The 20,390-nt window shown below is 34.0% G+C and overlaps 1 protein-coding gene across 2 annotated transcripts; it reads left to right on the forward strand.

Annotated features, from left to right (window-relative positions):
• The first annotated feature begins 1,669 nt into the window (after positions 1-1,669).
• Positions 1,670-14,913, forward strand: LOC110609464 (SKP1-like protein 1A). Of its 2 annotated transcripts, XM_021749045.2 has the most exons (4): positions 1,670-2,024; positions 4,128-4,547; positions 5,759-5,893; positions 14,462-14,913. In XM_021749045.2, the coding sequence occupies exons 1-4, from the start codon at positions 1,740-1,742 to the stop codon at positions 14,633-14,635; spliced, it is 1,014 nt and encodes a 337-aa protein (XP_021604737.1). In that variant the 5' UTR covers positions 1,670-1,739; the 3' UTR covers positions 14,636-14,913. The 2 variants fall into 2 exon arrangements, with proteins under 2 accessions (XP_021604737.1, XP_021604738.1); XM_021749046.2 differs by lacking the exon at positions 5,759-5,893 and having other exon boundaries at positions 1,680-2,024.
• The last annotated feature ends 5,477 nt before the right edge of the window (positions 14,914-20,390 follow it).

Here is a 20,390-nt window from a genome sequence, read left to right on the forward strand (position 1 = left end):
AGAATAGGAAATCTTTGATTATATTTCCATTCAAAAGAGAGTTCCTTGATTTAAGGAGGATATTGTTGATCCTCGAAATTAACGAATATTCGTGGTCAAGCCTGTTTGCACCAAATCCAGTTCGTTTGTGCAAATTATAGTTAATACAAAGAGAAGACTCATACATCCTACTCTAATAGGATTGAGGCCCAATTTTTCTAGAGTGAATTTAGCCAAGGCCCTGGATACCCGTCGTCATCAATGTCCCATTAATTTATACTAAATTTTTTAACATATCAAACTGAATTAATAGATTAAAATTTAATTTTTTATTTTGGGTATTCCGCCCTCTGTTTAGAGATATAGAGAATAAATTAATAAAAAATGTCATAGTAATTTTTTTTTTTTAGAAAAAGCCTACAGCAGTAATATATTTATACTAGATGTGATAGTATTATCAAGATAAAAACTATATAAAATAAACTAATATCGCGAGTTTATAAATTTTAAAAATAATTTAATTTATTTATATAAGCTAACTTGTAAGTAAAAAAAAAATAAAATAAAATGGTTCAATTTTTTGACTAAGTATTTTAATATATAATTATTGTGTAATTTTTAAAATTTTACTATGTAATGTATATGCTTAGAGCTTCTTCTTTTTTATCAAACATGTTTAAATATTTTTCTAAACCACTACCATGCTTTATGGCCGTCTCAACTATAAAGCTATAATAATCAAATTTAAGGAAAATATAGATTTAAAATGAATTTTAATTATATTTAAAGTATATTTTACTTTTAAAGTTATTAATTAAATTTGAATTAAAATACCCATTTGCATGAATATTCAAATTTTCACTTTCCACGACCTTTCTCTTTTGACATAGCAACAATACAAATTTTAATTAATTTTTTAATTTAAAAATTAAAATATTTTATATATTTTTAAAAATATATTAATTAATCACTGTATTAATTAAATTAATGTTAAGTATTTTATAATTTAAAAAACTGATAAATTCTATTAATTAATTTTTTATATTAAAATTATTTTAAATTATTTTAAATTTTTGTATAATATTTAATAATTAAAATTAATGAAAAAATAATGTATAAGCATCTTAAATTATAAATAAAATTTTAATATAATTTTTAAAATTTATAAGCCAACTAATTAATTTCTCTAAAATATAGATTAAATAGTAAATTTTTTATATATAATAAAAAATATTATTTTTTAATATAAAGAGTAAATAAATTTTATTTAAAAAGAAAATAATTTTGAATGTCATTGATCCTCCATTTATTTCTCGAAAAATATAGTAAATTTAAAGAAAATAATTCTTGTTTTCAAAAGGTATAATTATTTTCTGACTATTATATATATATATATTAGTATATTTTTATTTTTTTAAAATTAAAATTAAATAATAAAAAATATCTTTCATGAAAATAATTTAACAGTAATACTTTTTTGTATTTTCAATATATGTAAGTTATTTTTCCCAGAAACATTTTATAATTTTCACGCAAACTATTGCCGACAAACTCTGTACGTTGAAACACTAATAAACTATAAGTGTATGTATCTAACGATAAATATATCTGATTAGACTAAACTCGAGAGTGCTTAAGTTTTAATTTTTCGATCCTCGTTAAAACAAAAAACTTTATTAAGTTGAAATGAAGACAGCCGCCTCTTCTATTAAAAAAGCTCAAGTGTCCGGTTATCTATTTTTCTGTTTGCGATTGAAACGATGTCGTCATCAAAGAAAATCACCTTGAAGAGCAGCGACGGTGAGCTCTTCGAGGTGGACGAGGCGGTGGCGCTCGAATCTCAAACAATCAAACATGTGATCGAGGACGATTGCCCTAATAACGGTATCCCGCTGCCAAATGTGACGAGCAAGATCCTGGCGAAAGTGATCGAGTACTGCAAGAAGCACGTCGAGACTCCCAAGCCTGACGCCAATCATGAGCTGAAGACCTGGGACGCCGAGTTTGTGAAAGTTGATCAGGCCACGCTCCTCGATCTCATTTGGGTCGGTAGTCTTCTCTTCCTTTATTGTTAGATCTGTTCCTTGATTCCTTTTTTGCTTTGTCAATTCCTTTTTTTTTTTTTGGATTTTCTATGAATGTGATTTGGATTCTTTATTTAGGTGGGAATTTTAGTTGAAAATAATGTGTCTATTGATGTGATGCATACGGATTATGGTTTTCATTTAGGCCTACTTTCTGCTTAGACAGATGGATTTTTTGTTCTCATTTTTTACTTTGGTTTCTTGTTGCTTAGAATCTATATGTATATATATGTGTGTGTGTGTTTTGTTTCTGCTGTAACTTGAGGACGTTTCAATATAACAAAATGCTTGAGATAATAATCTTAATGAAATTATGGATTATAATGTTGATAAATGCTATCGTTTTTAGATTTTGATGTTTTTATTTAGCTATCCTTATAAATTATTATCCTGATGAAGATCTATTAATATTGTTTAATTTATGATTTTTAAGAACATATTAGTAACTGACAAGAAATTAGAGCATTTATCAATCAGTATGCTTTCTATTAGTAGAGAAAGGTAACAGGATAAAGTTGTAGTTTATTTGGAGTAAAGTGTTTATTAAATTGCTTTAATTACGAATCAACGTAATTGTTTCTAATCTGCTATGCATTTAAAAAAAAAAAGGTAATCGTTTATGACATTGTATTACCTGTTGAAAAAGATATCTCAAGATTTCAAGCTGAAATCTAATGCTATCAACTTTGATCCTTCTTGGTAAACATTGTGAATAGCATCTAGCTATTATTAATATTGAGCTGTCAAAAACTGCCTAAAATTGCCTAGGTTGGTAGAGGGGTCCATCATAAGTTTGCCGGTAAGATTGTAATATTAACAATTTACACGCTACATTTGGTAACTTGCTAAAGGTAGATCAAAATTCATATTTTGGCCTTATTAAGTTGTCTACATTAGTTAAGGAGAGAACCTTTTTTTTTATGCTTAGTCGTAATCGTCTCTCAAGTAGCTTCTATGAATAAGCTGCTCTATTCTCATCCATGCAATCGCAGTTCAGTCCTTACAGTATGTTTTCAGTTCAGTCATTACAGTATGTTTTCTTTCATTTTCTTATTATCGGTTAAGAAAGAAGCACAAAAAACCAAATTAGTGTTTTTGTTGCTTGCTAAAATTGTAAAGTATTAGTAATTTTAATGCATCTACCAATCAATTCAGTCCATTTTCACATAGTCCATCTTTTAGACACATTTCTTGTGAAACTTATGAGTTTATGTACTATTGACATTATTTGTACTGGACAATGGATATGCTAACATCACATTGTTTTTGGTCTTTTTTTTTTTAAAAAAAAAAATTCCATGATTGATGAACCTTCTTCTGGTTATCGACTTTGGTTATGAATCACATTGATGCAGCATTAGAATTAGTAAATCTCTTGGTTTCTATATAGTATTTGAGTTGATTTGATAGTGTAATTTTCCTTAACCTTTAGCTTTTCTTAGCTTTAACAACTGGGATATGCTTTACTATCCGACCTTATTAAAGTTCACAGTTGTTTTATATATACTATTTAAATGAATGCGATTATGTGCTGAGCTTTCAAATATATATTCTTTTACTAATTTGGCACTTCTTTAAATGTCACGTAAAGAACTGCTGACCTGGATTATGTTATTGAATCTTTATTTGTCACATAGTTAAGACATCACTTCTGATGTTTACGCGCATTCATAGATTAAGGAAATTTACAAGACATAAAAGTACAAATGTAAAAATCGTCAATGCTGCATTACAAATATTGGCATTTCGGATCGGTTACTTTACTTTTAGGTTTTCAACTGGCATACTTCTGGTTAGAATAGTGCATTGCTTATGCTGTTTTAAATCTCCATCTGAAATGCTCATAATTTGAAATTTGATTCTCATTCTTATTTACAATGTAGTCATGTTATTACTTGGTGGACTTAATTACAATCAGTTGAAACCTATAAAATGCCATAGCCTATAGACACTCTTGTTCTTAGGGTATATGTGACAAGATGGCATTTGAACAATAGGAATGATACTATTGTGATATGTAGCCCTGACTAAAACTCCTATTTCACCATTTGATTATGTCTCCAGGCAGCCGACTATTTGAACATCAACGGCCTGCTGGACCTGACATGCCAGACTGTTGCAGACATGATAAAGGGAAAGACCCCTGAGGACGTGGAAGAGATTCGTCGTGAGAACCAGTGGCTATTTGAGATTGTAACGATGTTGTCAGTGAAGAAAATCACCTTGAAGAGCAGCGACAGTGAGACCTTCAAGGTGGACGAGGCGGTGGCGCTCGAATCTCAAATAATCAAATATATGATCGAGGACGATTGCACTGATAATGGTATCCCGCTGCCAAATGTGACGAGCAAGATCCTGGCGAAAGTGATCGAGTACTGCAAGAAGCACGTCGAGACTCCCAAGCCTGACACCAATCATGAGCTGGAGACCTGGGACGCCGAGTTTGTGAAAGTTGATCAGGCCACGCTGTTCGATCTCATTCAGGTCAGTAGTCTTCTCTTCCTTTATTGTTAGATCTGTTCCTTGATTCCTTTTTTGCTTTGGCAATTCCTTTTTTTTTTTTTTGGATTTTCTATGAATGTGATTTGGATTCTTTATTTAGGTGGGAATTTTAGTTGAAAATAATGTGTCTATTGATGTGATGCATATGGATTATGGTTTTCATTTAGGCCTATTTTCTGCTTAGACAGATGGGATTTTTTGTTCTCATTTTTTACTTTGGTTTCTTGTTGCATAGAATCTATATGTATATCTATGTGTGTGTGTGTGTATTTTGTTTCTGCTGTAACTTGAGGACGTTTCAATATAACAAAATGCTAGAGATAATAATCTTAATGAAATTATGGATTATATGTTGATAAATGCTATCGTTTTTAGATTTTGATGTTTTTATTTAGCTATCCTTATAAATTATTATCCTGATGCAGATCTATTAATATTGTTTAATTTATGATTTTTAAGAACATATTAGTAACTGACAAGAAATTAGAGCATTTATCAATCAGTATGCTTTCTATTAGTAGAGAAAGGCAACACAGGATAAAGTTGTAGTTTATTTGGAGTAAAGTGTTTATTAAATTGCTTTAATTATGAATCAACAGAATTGTTTCTAATCTGCTATGCATTTAAAAAAAAAGGTAATCGTTTATGACATTGTATTACCTGTTGAAAAAGATATCTAAGGATTTCAAGCTGAAATCTAATGCTATCAACTTTGATCCTTATTGGTAAACATTGTGAATAGCATCTAGCTATTATTAATATTGAGCTGTCAAACATTGCCTAAAATTGCCTAGGTTGGTAGAGGGGTCCATCATAAGTTTGCCGGTAAGATTGTAATATTAACAATTTACACGCTACATTTGGTAACTTGCTAAAGGTAGATCAAAATTCATATTTTGGCCTTATTAAGTTGTCTACATTAGTTAAGGAGAGAACCTTTTTTTTATGCTTAGTCAGCAGATCTGTTAAGCTGCTTAGTTGTAATTGTTTCTCAAGTATCTTCTATGAATAAGCTGCTCTATTCTCATCCATGCAATCGCAGTTCAGTCCTTACAGTATGTTTTCTTTCATTTTCTTATTATCGGTTAAGAAAGAAGCACAAAAAAACCAAATTAGTTTTTTTTTTGCTTGCTAAAATTGTGAAGGACTCGAAGTATTAGTGATTTTAATGTATCGATACCAAATTGTCACAGGTGTCTAAGTCGAAACACACAACATTAGCAGCCATGCCAATCACATCTCTAGCTGTTGAATTTACTGCCTTCATGCGGTTGGAGCTCTTGGTCACTTCCAAACCCAAAGTTTTGGCCATCCTCTCAGCCAAAAAGTTATGTAAAGCACCAGTATCAGCAATCGCTAGCACTTCCGCACTATTCAATCTTATATTCACATACAGCAATCCTTTCACAGGACTCACCTCTGAAATAGCATTCACCAAATGCATTGGATTCATGACAGCAGAATTCCCAGAGTCAGCAACTACAGGGGCATGGTCATCTTCAGCCACAAGAGCAGTCAGCTTCTCCCTCTTCGGGCAATCCCTTGCACGATGGGGTCCATTGCATAGGAAACACCCCTAGCTCCCTTTCAAGAACTTGCTCCTTGAACTTTGACCATCAGCCTTCCCTTTCTCATTGTCTTTCTTGTAGTTACCACTATCCTTCTTGCCACTTTTCTTCTCCAACCCTTTGCCCTTTCCCTTCCTCGGGCCAGCATCTTTGTTGAGCTTGAAATCCACCAAGCCATCAGCAGCAGCAAAGGCACTAGACAAATCCTTCACGTTTTGCCTTCTCAACTCCATTTGTGCCTATGGTTGAAGACCAGACATAAAATTGAATAGTTTGTCCTCGAACATATTCTGAATATCCAGCATCAAAGAACTAAATTCCTTGACATAATCCCTTATCGTACCCGATTGTTTCAGCCGCTTTAAAGAATCCCTTGCAACCCAAGAGACATTGCAAGGTAGGAACTGATCCTTCATTTCCTTCTTTAATCTCTCCCACGAGTCAATCCTCGGCCTGTCAGCACTGGCATCATCAGACATACGGGTTCGCCACCACAACTTGGCATCCCCTGACAAGTACATGCTAGTGATTGTAACTTGCTCCACATCAGGGATCCTAGCAGCAGCAAAATACTGTTCCATGTCCCAAAGGAAATTCTCTAATTCCTTGGCACTTCGGGCACCATTGAATGCCTTAGGTTCCGGCACCTTCATCTTTCCATTAGAAACCGTCTCACCTGGGGTCTCCGCAACCATCCGTTTCACCAACGTCACGTCTGCCTCTAGCAAACTCACCCTTGCTCTCATCTCCGCAGAGAACTCGTTGAGCATGGTCTCAAGACGCTGGACAGATTCATGAAGGTCATCCATCCGAGTAGAAATGCTCTCTACCCCATCAGCATCAACTGGGCCAATAATAGATTCTAACCGTGCCACCTTTTCTCGAACAACTTCTATAGCTCCACCTCCAGCCATAGTAGTCAGTGCAATCGTTCAAAGCAAACCTTTGCTCTGATACCAAATTGTCACAAGGGTCTAAGTCGAAACACACGCAGCAAAACAATTACTTAGAAACCTGCTAGGCAACCAAGAAATCCCACTTGGCTCAGCCACACTCTCTCACAAAGTGAGGTTCGAAAGGCACAAAATCTCAACCAACAAAGTGCAAGACAACAGTATTTACAGGAAATAATTTCCCAACCTTTCATTCACTAAAAGGAAACAATACAAGAGACACCTCTCACAGAACTTCTCTCAAAATGTTCTAGCAGTGCTCTCTTTTTAGCTCTCCCCCTAGCCAACTACACATATTTACATATGTATGAGTATATATAGGATACATCAACATCCTACAAGAAGTTGTGGTTGACACCCCCAACCACTAAGGAGAAAAATCTGCCCACTACTCATTATGGGAGTTATATAACTACCCACTACTCATCATGGAAGTTATATAACTACCCACTTCCCATTATGGGAGTTATAACTACCCACTTCCCATTATGGGAGTTATAACTACCCACTAGTCATCATGGGAGAACATGCCCACTACTCATCATGGGAGAACATGCCCCACTCCAGCATCACTTCCCCATGTTTGTAGGCCACTCCTTTGCATTCAGCAACTTCCAATCCCTACTGTAGCAGCATCCCAATGTAATGGACCGAACTGACACCAAGAGTCCAGCCCTTGCACCCAGCAGATCACCAGCCTGCCCAAGCACTCAGCCTTGCCAATCGAGTGCACCCCTGCACACTCCCAGTTGTGGTGAAATCAAGGCCCAACTTCACCCCAACTCAAGCCAACCGACTCAAGGGTCTAACAAACTCCCCATCTATTCAACTAGTACCAAAAAACCCTGTACAGAATTACAAGGGATTTTTTTTTGTTTGGAATGAAGCAATGTGTGAGAGATTTTGTGCGTTCTTGTGATACATGTCAGAGGCATAAAACAGAGACTTTGCAACCGGCGGGACTCCTTCATCCTCTTCCCATTCCAACGCAAGTTTGGGCTGGTATCTCTATTGACTTCATCGAGGGAATTCCAACTTTACATGGGAAAAATGTACTGCTGGTAGTCGTCGACAGATTTTCGAAGTATGGGCATTTTCTGGCTTTGTCTCATCCATATACAGCTGTAAGTGTTGCTCGCTCTTTCTTTGACAACATTTTTAAATTACATGGCTTGCCAAAAACTATGGTCAGTGACAGAGATGTGACTTTCACAAGTTCCTTTTGGAAAGAACTTTTTCGTTTGCGTGGTACCAAGCTGTGTTTCAGTTCCTCTTATCACCCACAGTCGGATGGCCAAACGGAGGTGGTAAACCGCACAATTGAAATGTATCTTCGCTGTTTCACAAGTTCTACTCCGAACAAATGGATTGACTGGTTGTCCTGGGCTGAGTTCTGTTACAACACCAGCTACCATTCCTCTCTTAAAACCACTCCTTTCAAAACGGTTTATGACCGTCCTCCTCCCAGATTATTGTCATATCTACCTGGTAGTTCCACCATTGATGCTGTCGATACTGTTTTAAGGACAAGAGATGAGATGTTGCTCTCACTTCGTGAAAACCTACTGCAGGCCCAGCAAAAAATGAAGCATACATATGATCAATCTCATCGTCCTTTGGAGTTTAAGGTGGGGGATAAGGTTCTACTACGTTTACAGCCTTATCGTCAAACTTCAGTCCCTAACAGTAGGGATAAGGCTGTAAACGTAGTAGAACCTTATCCCCCACTTTAAACTCCAAAGGATGATGAGATTGATCATATGTATGCTTCATTTTTTGCTGGGCCTGCAGTAGGTTTTCACGAAGTGAGAGCAACATCTCATCTCTTGTCCTTAAAACAGTATCGACAGCATCAATGGTGGAACTACCAGGTAGATATGACAATAATCTGGGAGGAGGACGGCCATAAACCGTTTCGAAAGGAGTGGTTTTAAGAGAGGAATGGTAGCTGGTGTTGTAATAGAACTCAGCCCAGGACAACCAGTCAATCCATTTGTTCGGAGTAGAACTTGTGAAACAGCGAAGATACATTTCAATGGTGCGGTTTACCACCTCCATTTGGCCATCCAACTGTGGGTGATAAGAGGAACTGAAATACAGCTTGGTACCACGCAAACGGAAAAGTTCTTTCCAAAAGGAACTTGTGAATGTCACATCTGACCATAGTTTCTGGCAAGCCATGTAATTTAAAAATGTTGTCAAAGAAAGAGCGAGCAACACTTACAGCTGTGTATGGATGAGACAAAGCCAGAAAATGCCCATACTTTGAAAATCTGTCGACGACTACCAGCAGTACATTTTTCCCTCGATGAAGTCAATAGAGATATCAGCCCAAACTTGCGTTGGAATGGGAAGAGGATGAAGGAGTCCCGCCGGTTGCAAAGTCTCTGTTTTATGCCTCTGACATGTATCACAAGAACGTACAAAATCTCTCACACATTGTTTCATTCCAAACCAAAAAAAAACCCTTGTAATTCTGTACTTGGTATCCTTCATGGCCCTCGTTATGGAGAGCACTGACCACTAGTTGAATAGATGGGGAAGGTAAACTCTGTTGTTGTAAAAGAGCAAACCATTCTTAAAACTCCATTTGGAAATGGCTTCTCCAGTATGAATTGCAGCGATTCGTTTCTGCACTTCTTCTGAATCATGTTGCTCTTTCTGAATATCGTCAAACAGGCTTAGTTGGGCCATAGAAGCTGCCAAGATGGCAGATTGATCAGCATCCCGTCGAGAAAGTGCGTCAGCAACTATATTGGATTTTCCAGCTTTGTATTTAACTGTAAAACAAAAGCCCATAAGTTTACTAACCCAGTGTTGCTAAGAAGAAGAGAGATGGCGCTGCTATAACAAATATTTGAGTGTGTAGTGGTCCGTTCGAACAGTAAATTCCCGACCCCAGATATAAGGATGCCAATGTTTGACTGCCTTCACCAACCCGATCAGCTCTCTTTCATACGCCGGAAGGTTCTGATGGTAGGTGTGAGCAGTATTCGGTTCAAACCGAAAAAACCGACCGAACCGAACCGATTTGAAAATTTGGTTCGGTTTTTTATATATTTCGGTTCGGTTCGGTTTTCAATTTCAAAAATTTCGGTTATTTCGGTTCGGTTCGGTTTTGATCAGAAAAAAACCGAAAAAACCGAACCGAACCGATTAGTAATAATAATATGTTTTTTCAATAATATATAGAAATTAAATCATATTAAAATTAAAATATTTTAATTAAATTTTAAAATATTAAAAATAAAGTGTAAAAAATAAAAAAATTATTAAAAATCGAAACCGATCAAACCGAACCGAACCGAACTGAATCAGACCAGTTCGGTTCGATTCGGTTTCTGACCAAAATCGTTTCGGTTCGGTTTTCATAAACACTCAAATTTCGGTTTTCGGTTTATTCGGTTCGGTTCGGTTTTGAACCGAACCGACTGAATGCTCACCCCTATCTGATGGCGTACTGCCATTGAACGGCTAAAGTATACCACTGATTTGTTTTGCTGTAACAAAACAGCTCTGATTCCTGTACCCGAGGCATCACATTCTATGACAAAGGTCAGTTTAAAATCAGGGAGAACCAAGATTGGAGTTGATTTCATTGCCTCTTTCAATTTGTCGAATGCCGCCTCAGCCTCTTCAGTCCAACGAAAATTGTTTTTCCGCAACATAGCTGTGAGTGGAGCGACAATGATTCCGTAGTTTTGGACAAATTTGCGATAGTAACCTGTAAGCCCTAAGAATCTTCTCAAACCACGGATTGTGTTGGGCTTGGGCCAATCTAGGACTGATGATATTTTTTATTGATCCACCTGGACTCCATTGTGAGAAATAATATAACCTAAATATGAAACTTGAGTCTGGCCAAAAACGCACTTGGAGCGTTTGAGGAATAATTTGTTCTTCACCAACAATTGAAAAACCAGTCGTAGGTGGAGGAGGTGTTCTGCCCAAGACTGGCTAAAAACCAAGATGTCATAAAAAAAACGAGAACAAATTTCCTCAAGTATGATTGAAATACCTCATTCATTAAGGCCTGGAAGGTTGAAGGTGCATTGATCAAACCAAATGGCATTAATAGGAATTCAAAGTGGTCGTGATGCGTCCGAAAAGTTGTTTTCTCGACATCCAAAGGATGCATGACCACTTGAAAATAACCAAAAAGCAAATCCAGCTTTGTGAAGTATCTAGCACCACCTAGTTCTTCTAATAACTCATCTATCACAGGAATTAGGAATTTGTCTTTAATGGTTTTGGCATTTAATTCTCTGTAATCGACACATAAACGCCAAGAACCGTCTGCCTATGGTACTAGGATCACCGGAGAAGAGAATGGTGATCGGCTTGGGTGGATTATGCCTTGTTGCAACATGGCCTTTCTTTCGATTTCATCCTTCTGCTCATGTGGATAGCGGTATGGTCGAACAACCACCGGTTTTGCTCCTGGTTCCAAAGGAATACGGTGGTCACAGGCCCTGCTAGGAGGTAATCCGGTTGGCGCACTGAATAAAGAGGCAAATTCTGCCAATAATTTCTGTAGTTGAATTTCGGAATCTGGGAAAAGCAGCAAACTGTGGAGATCAGACTGCTTTGTGTAGGAAATTGAAGTCATGCCCTGCAATTCGATCAAGGTTCCCTGTTGAAAAAAAGACATTTTCATGACAGCAAAATCCCACAGAATGGGTCCCAAAGTCCGAAGCCAGTTAACTCCCAAAACCACATCAAAACCGGTTAGTGGCAGAACAAATAAGTCCACGGAAAAAGAGTGGGAATCCAGTAGAATTGGGATTCCCTTGCATATACCTGGGCTGTCAAGCTGCTCACCATTGGCGACATTAACTTTCAAGCCATCCTGCCTGTTTACTTCAGCACCAAGTTCCTCGACTTTTGCTGCAGACACAAAACTGTGAGTGCTGCCAGAATCAATTAGAATTAAGACTTGTCTCCCCTTCCAATATCCCTGTAGTCGCATGGACTGAGGATTTCGAATTCCAGTGATGGCGTTCAATGAAATCTCTGGTGGATCAGAAATTGTGTCCTCTATTTCATCGGTCTCCAAGTCTATCCAGAAAAGCTTTTTACATTGGTGGCCGCGAACAAACTGTTCATCACAGTTAAAACACAGTCCTTTTTTCCGTCTTTCTTCATCTCCTCACGGTTCAGTCGCTTCACCAATCTGTTGGCACAAGGTGCAGATGTGAAGGCAGCGCGATGAGTGTCTCTCACAGCCGGAGAACTTGGGAAAAGTTTCCGTTCATACAGCCGGGAGATACTCATTGCATTCACCAAATCTTTTGGATGATGTAGCTCGACCTCAACAGCAATAAAGTCCTGCAATCCATTGAGGTACAATTGAACCTTTTGATCCTGCGTGAGGGTGCCAGCGCGTGACACCAAGGCTTCGAAACGGTTCTGATATTCTGCAACAGAACCAGTTTGCTTTAGCTTCGCTAATTCGCCTAATTTGTTACTGCAGATTGGAGGCCCAAAACGAAGATTACACTGATGTGTGAACTCATCCCAATTGGGATCTGGCAGCTGCATATACCACAGCTGAGCAATCCCCTCCAAATGGTACGAAGCTAAACTCACCTTCTCCTCTTCGAGTGTTTGTTGGTGCCTAAAAAAATGCTGGCATCGGGCAAGCCACCCCAAAGGGTCTTCCAGCCCATCATAACGTGGAAAATCAAGCTTTGTGAATTTCGGTACTACCGAACTTCCTCCTGAACTTTCAGAAACCGAAGCACCCGAAATTCCCTTATCTCTCCTTGATTTTGTTTGACTGCCAGTGTTGCAAGATTGCAACCCTTTCTTAGCCAATTCCAATTCTTGAGACATTGCATCCAATTTGGCATGCAATTGCTCAACTTTCTCATTTCGGTCTTTGTTTGCTTGCTGCTCAGCCAACAACAATTCAAAGAGCTTGGCTGATACCAAACTGTTATGGTCCCGAGTTGTGGATCTAGTTATGGGTCGGTGGGTTAAGGGTATGGCAGGAGTTTGAGTGTTTGGGTTAAGAGTCTTTTTACGACTTCTGGTCATTAACAATTCAGGCGCTAAAAGAGGGAGCCTGGAACCTCTGAGACTTAAAGCGCTCAAGACTTAATTGATTTTGGAAGCTTGTACTCTTCATTAATGTTATTGCTTAAATACAGAAAGGAAGTATAACTGCTTCCTATATTAAAAGAGCACTACTTCAACATGGAGGAACACCCTCCTCAACTAATAACATGAAATAGAAAGTGCTTCCTATATCAAAAGTGGAGGAACACCCTCCTCAACTAACACATGAAATAGAAAGTGGAGGAATACCCTCCTACAAACAGGGAATAATTTAATTAAAAGATAGCTGAAAAATAACTAAAATTTTTTACTAATTTAGAGGCTCAATATGTGGCTGCTTTGACTTGGGTCCATGACTGAATCGGGTATAGACTTGCAGTGGTTTGGTAACAATCTACCAATCAATTCAGTCCATTTTCACATAGTCCATCTTTTAGACACATTTCTTGTGAAACTTATGAGTTTATGTACTATTGACATTATTTGTACTGGACAATGGATATGCTAACATCACATTGTTTTTGGTCTTTTTTTTTTAAAAAAAATTTCATGATTGATGAACCTTCTTCTGGTTATCGACTTTGGTTATGAATCACATTGATGCAGCATTAGAATTAGTAAATCTCTTGGTTTCTATATAGTATTTGAGTTGATTTGATAGTGTAATTTTCCTTAACCTCTAGCTTTTCTTAGCTTTAACAACTGGGATATGCTTTACTATCCGACCTTATTGAAGTTCACAGTTGTTTTATATATACTATTTAAATGAATGCGAATATGTGCTGAGCTTTCAAATATATATTATTTTACTAATTTGGCACTTCTTTAAATGTCACGTAAAGAACTGCTGACCTGGATTATGTTATTGAATCTTTATTTGTCACATAGTCAAGACATCACTTCTCATGTTTACGTGCATTCATAGATTAAGGAAATTTACAAGACATAAAAGTACAAATGTAAAAATCGTCAATGCTGCATTACAAATATTGGCATTTCGGATTGGTTACTTTACTTTTAGGTTTTCAACTGGCATACTTCTGGTTAGAATAGTGCATTGCTTATGCTGTTTTAAATCTCCATCTGAAATGCTCATAATTTGAAATTCGATTCTCATTCTTATTTACAATGTAGTCATGTTATTACTTGGTGGACTTAATTACAATCAGTTGAAACCTATAAAATGCCATAGCCTATAGACACTCTTGTTCTTAGGGTATATGTGACAAGGTGGCATTTGAACAATAGGAATGATACTATTGTGGGTTGTAGCCCTGGCTAAAACTCTTATTTCGCCATTTGATTATGTCTCCAGGCGGCCAACTATTTGAACATCAAGGGCCTGCTGGACCTGACATGCCAGACTGTTGCAGACATGATAAAGGGAAAGACCCCTGAGGAGATCCGGATGACGTTTAACATCAATAATGTTTTCACCCCTGAGGAAGAGGAAGAGGTTCGTCGTGAGAACCAGTGGGCATTTGAATGAAGTAATCGAAACTAAAGGCTTAAAAGTCTATTACCATATCGAAGTTCATTTACTATTTACTATTAGAACAAATGTTCCATCAAAACATTCCATATTTGGTACTTTAACCTACCCTATAAGTACTTCTATGAACTTGCGATCGCATATAAACGTAAATAGTGGTTGGGTTCTCTTGGGGGAGGGATTGGTAGTGAATGGGCTATCCTTGCAATAGATCGCTTACTGTTATCAATATGGTCTGTTTTAGCAGTCTTTACAGATGCCAATTTCCTTTGCTACTTGGCAAGCTTTCTTCTTTTCTTGTTTTTTTTTTTTTTGAATTGCGAGGCAATCAAACTAGCAAATTGATCTTAGCTGGTAAGGTAAAGCGAGGAGCCACTACAATGTGATTGACTAGAAAAGTTAGTTTAGCCGGATATTGTGCTGCTGCATTTGGATTCCTCCAAACATAATTTAACTCTATCCGACAAAAGTGAGGAATAAAAAGCTTGACAGTGTGAACTGTGGCCCCAACATCCCGAGGAAGTATGACCGAGGGCATTGATCAAAGCATCAGGAGTCAAGATTCAAGAACAATGGCAGGAAAGCCTCTACAGTTCACTAATAGCATAGCTTCAAGAAGTGTTTTGGCTTTCACAGCCACTAGGGAGGAGCAGGCTAGGCTATAATTTTTAGCAACGCCATCCGCTATCTGGCTGAAGTGTTCTCACCTCTACAAGTACTGAAGTAAGAAAATGATCCTCTACAAGCAGTAGTTTAGAAATTCCTGCTGGGGCCAGGCAGCCACGAGTTGCCTCGGTTAGGTGTCTGATTTTCTGCAATCAAACTGAGATCTGAATAGACCGAGGCACTCTGTGAACTATATAGCCAAGGGATACGGGGTGCAGTGATCAATTATGACTATTTCTCTCTTTCCCAATTTGCCCGCAAGTAATGGCTGCATACAATAAAATGTCCTCCAGAATATCATGGGAACCATCCGCTAGGTGCGACCACCATTAGGGAAAGCCAAGAGAGTTTGGTCTATGAGCGCAGTGGCTGGAGAACCAAGCTGCTTGCGTGTAGCATACCATTAAAGTATGCTTAGTAGTTTCTGAACCAGTAGCTATCTTATGGACATGTGATTGACCTGTGTTTGCAACTGTAAAGACGAATTGCTATTTGAACATTAAAGTTTCGGGAAATACTTTGAAATAGAATGAGAACATAACAGTTATTCCATCTTGACTGGTAATTAAAATAACTATATTATGAAAGGATAATAAGAAAAATAATCTATTATTTAAAATTAATATGATATAGATTTAAAATATAAAATAAATAATAGTTATTACATTACTATCCCATTTATTTTATTAGTTAAATATTTAACCTCAAATTGAGCCAAAAAAAAAAAATCAATTAAAATCGAAGTAGAACAATTTGTCTTGGTTTTTCAATAAATCAATTTCTATTTAGTCTAAAGCCACAGAGGTTATGCCCGATTTTTGAAGTTTCAAACTAAACTAGGAAACTCATCAAATCTTATTTTAGGTACGTTTCAAATATCAAACAAAGTTTTCCAATTTTTTGATTGGTCTCCCTGTTCCTCAGTATGCTGTTAGCCAACTTTTGGCTCCGGCGAGGGGGGTTCTTCCTTTCCAGTGCTGCTTAACTTGTTTTCCCCTTGCTTTGATCCATGTTTTTTAAGGCTATGCCTGTATGAGTTGTTTTTCTCTTTGCCTTGAGTCTTTGTTCTGGATCTCTAATTTCTGCAATGGCTACTTGGAGATTTTAGGCGACTGGCTCTCAAGATTGTTCTTGTTGTCCAACGGTGAGCTTGCATGGCCGGAGGTGGCGGCGGCGCATGAAGAGTTTCTGTCTTCGAGCTATTGTTGTTCCCAGGGTTACAGTGGATTGGACTTTGGGCTTGTTTGTGTACGGACTTTGGACCTGTTTTGTATTTGGGTTCTTCTATATTATCTGTATCTCCAATTGTTTCTTTAGTCTGAACCGTTGTAATGGGCTTTTCACCCTTTATTCTAATGAAAGTTTATCTTCCAACAAAAAAAAAATCCTTAATTTAAAAAAACAAACAAACGAACATTATCTATCCACGGCGCGTTTGAAGTGTCCAACTTGATACGTTTGGCACAGTGAAGTCTTCTCCAAAAAACGTGTTAAATACATCAAATAATGCATTAACACGAAGCACTAGTGGTAGAATAGTACCCTGCCACGGTACAGACCCGGGTTCGATTTCCGGCTGGTGCAAAAATGTTTTAGAGCAATGACGAAGTCAGTGCTGATTTTTGATGGAAGATGAAATCTAGCGCAACAGAGCTGTAATTGTTCTTAACCTTTAAACCCTTTTCCCTTTTTCACATTTAATTTAATTTAATTTAATTTAATTATATTTAGCTCTTCCCATCCTATTATATACGTTTATATATAAAAATTAAAGAGTCAAATCGTGCTGCTCCAATTTTCAAGCAAACTCCTACGGTCACAAGTATCAAGTTGTGTCATTGTGATAAATATGGAAGGAAAAAAAAATAAAATGTATATTTATATTTTATTATTTTTATCCATTACACACATCAATCAACTTAATGGTAATTTAAAAATATTTAAATTTTAAAAAATATTATTTTAAACACTTAAACATTTAAAATTTTATTTTTAAACACAATTTTAAAATTATAAATTTAAAAAATCTCTCCAATACAACTTTGAAACTATAAATTTAATCATAAATTTGAAAATTACTTAGTCATGAATTTAATAAAATTATATTTAAAAATAAAATTTTTTAAAAAATTTAAAATTAATAAATTTAATAAATAAAAATATTAAAATACAACTATACAAATATACATTTAACAAAAAAATTATACTATTACTTGTGATTAAGTTAACCAGTTGACCAAGTTTTGATGGAATTTCATAATTTAGATTTTTTGGATAACCTAAATCTTTTATAAATTTAGTTTTCAAATTTCTAAAGTTGAAAATAATATAATACTTTTTTCGCCCGTAATTTTTATTTATATTATTTTTTTATATTATAGTAATATATGAAGCCACTATTTTATGTTATTTCCAACACAATATTTCATTAAGTTCTTATTTCATATCCATTTATTATTAGAAAAGAATTGAATTCTATTAATGAAATTCAATTTATTTTTATTCATAAAAAATTATTTGTTTAGAATTAATTTAAATATAACAGAATTCAATCAAATGTTTTACACTAGATAAATTAATAATAAATTTAAATTGATTTAATGTATTTATCTCTATTATTTTTAAATTAGATAACAATTATTTTTATCATATTGATTGAAAAATCATTATTAATATTTTTATAACATTTAAACCTAAATTTTACATAATATTTTATCATTAAAAATATAGACATTGTTTTTTTAATTAACAAAATAATATAATAATTTTTTAATATTAATTATAAATGTATCAAATATTAATAGTCAATATTAAATTAAAATAATTTTTGTACAGAATAATTATCAATTAAAAATAAGAAATAAAATTAAAATTAAAATAAATAATTAAATAATGGATGAGAGGAAAAGAAAAAAAAAATTCAAGAGTTAATTAAGTAATTTTAATGTACGTAATTTAAGTGAAATCATTTCTTGTAAAATTCTAATAATTTTAACGAGATTTATTCTCATAAAAATTTAAGAGAATTAAATTTTTACATTATTAATTTTATCAAATATAAAAATATAGAAAAAAATATTCCTTTTAAATTTTTTTAAAATTAGACTTTCCAAACAAAGATTAAGTGTTATTTTCTAGTGAATATTTAAAATATCTATTAATATTTAAGATGAATATAATTAAAAAATTAATAAAAAAATATTTTTTTAATATGTGTAGAAAAATAAAATGAACAAAACATTTGAAATTGAGGGAATAATTACATATCTCTCATCATTATCGACTTGTAAAAAAAATCAAGAATTAGGAAAAAATTGTAGAACAGTATGTTTCTAAACAGAAGAGAAAAAAGAATCCAACGAGTCTAGAATCTCAAAGACAGTTGATAAATACACCATGAAAAACTTCTCCAGTATGATGGATTCAGTTTAATTATTTATTTTTTTAATAAAATAAATTTTAACGAACTAATAAATTGAAGAAAAAAAAAACAGAAATGGAAACATAGTGAATTGAGAGTGTATAATACATACTAATGTATTATTTATCCAAAATCATATAATTAGTAAATAAATAAAAAAGCATACTGTGCATTGATAATCAACATTAAAATTAATAAATTTTTATTAAAAAAATAACCCTCACATCTAAGCTCATCTGGAATAGTCTAATTGACATTATTTTATTTTTAGAGTGTAAAAAAGGATAAAATATTGAATTTGAATCTTTTTAACTATTTATTTATTTTAAGATATTCACAAGTTTGTACCACTGTCCTTGTCAATCAACTACAATTGTTGCTCCATGAAATTACCGAATATTCGTGGTCAAGCTTGTTTGCCCCCAATTTAGTTCGCTTGGGCAAATTCTAGTTAATACAAAGAATAGACTCACACATTGTGCTCTAATAGGATTGAGGCCCAATTTTTTTAGAGCGAATTTAGCCAAGGCCCTGGATACCCGTCGTCATCAATATTCCATTAATTTATACTAAACTTTTTAATATATCAAATTGAATTAATCGATTGAAATTTAATTTTTCATTTTGAATTTTTCGCCCTCTGTTTAGAGATATAGAGAATAAATTAATAAAAAATGTCATAGTAATTTTTTTTTTTAGATAAAGCCTTCAGCAGTAATATATTTATATTAGATGTGATAGTAGTATCAAGATAAAAACTATATAACTTTAAAAATAATTTGTTTTAGCTTATAAACTAATATCGCGAGTTTATAAATTTTAAAAATAATTTAATCTATTTATATAAGCTAACTTGCAAGTAAAAAAAAAAAAATAAAATGGTTCAATTTTTTATTTTGATACTTAAAACACCATCCTTATAAAGTAATTTGACTAAGTATTTTAATATATAATTATTGTGTAATTTTTAAAATTTTACTATGTAATGTATATGCTTAGAGCTTCTTCTTTTTTATCAAACATGTTTAAATATTTTTCTAAACCACTGCCATGCTTTATGGCCGTCTCAACTATAAAGCTATAATAATCAAATTTAAGATAAATATAGATTTAAAATGAATTTTAATTATTTTTAAAGTATATTTTACTTTTAAAGTTATTAATTAAATTTGAATTAAAATAAGATAGGGACTGTGAATGTTTCCTTGCTAATTCTCTGTGCCATTTGCATGAATATTCAAAATTTCACTTTCCACGACCTTTCTCTTTTGACATAGCAACAACACAAATTTTAATTAATTTTTTAATTTAAAAATTAAAATATTTTATATATTTTTAAAAATATATTAATTAATCACTGTATTAATTTTAATGTTAAGTATTTTATAATTTAATTTTATAATTTAAAAAACTGATAAATTCTATTAATTAATTTTTATATTAAAATTATTTTAATTTTTTTATAATATTTAATAATTAAAATTAATGAAAAAAAGAATGTATAAGCTTTTTAAATTATAAATAAAATTTTAATATAATTTTTAAAATTTATAAGCCAACTAATTAATTTTTCTAAAATATAGATTAAATAGTAAATTTTTTATATATAATAAAAAATATTATTTTTTAATATAAAGAGTAAATAAATTTTATTTTAAAAAAAAT

Source organism: Manihot esculenta, chromosome 2 (genome assembly GCF_001659605.2).
Source record: "Manihot esculenta cultivar AM560-2 chromosome 2, M.esculenta_v8, whole genome shotgun sequence".
Taxonomy (NCBI): Eukaryota; Viridiplantae; Streptophyta; class Magnoliopsida; order Malpighiales; family Euphorbiaceae; genus Manihot; species Manihot esculenta.

What these genes read in the sequence shown, in the direction of transcription:
- LOC110609464 (XM_021749045.2), top strand. Translation starts at nt 1,740, where the DNA reads ATGTCGTCATCAAAGAAAATCACCTTGAAGAGCAGCGACGGTGAGCTC. An exon ending in CGCTCCTCGATCTCATTTGG is followed by an intron (nt 2,025 to 4,127) that starts GTCGGTAGTCTT and finishes TTATGTCTCCAG; the next exon opens with GCAGCCGACTATTTGAACAT. An exon ending in CGCTGTTCGATCTCATTCAG is followed by an intron (nt 4,548 to 5,758) that starts GTCAGTAGTCTT and finishes AAATTGTCACAG; the next exon opens with GTGTCTAAGTCGAAACACAC.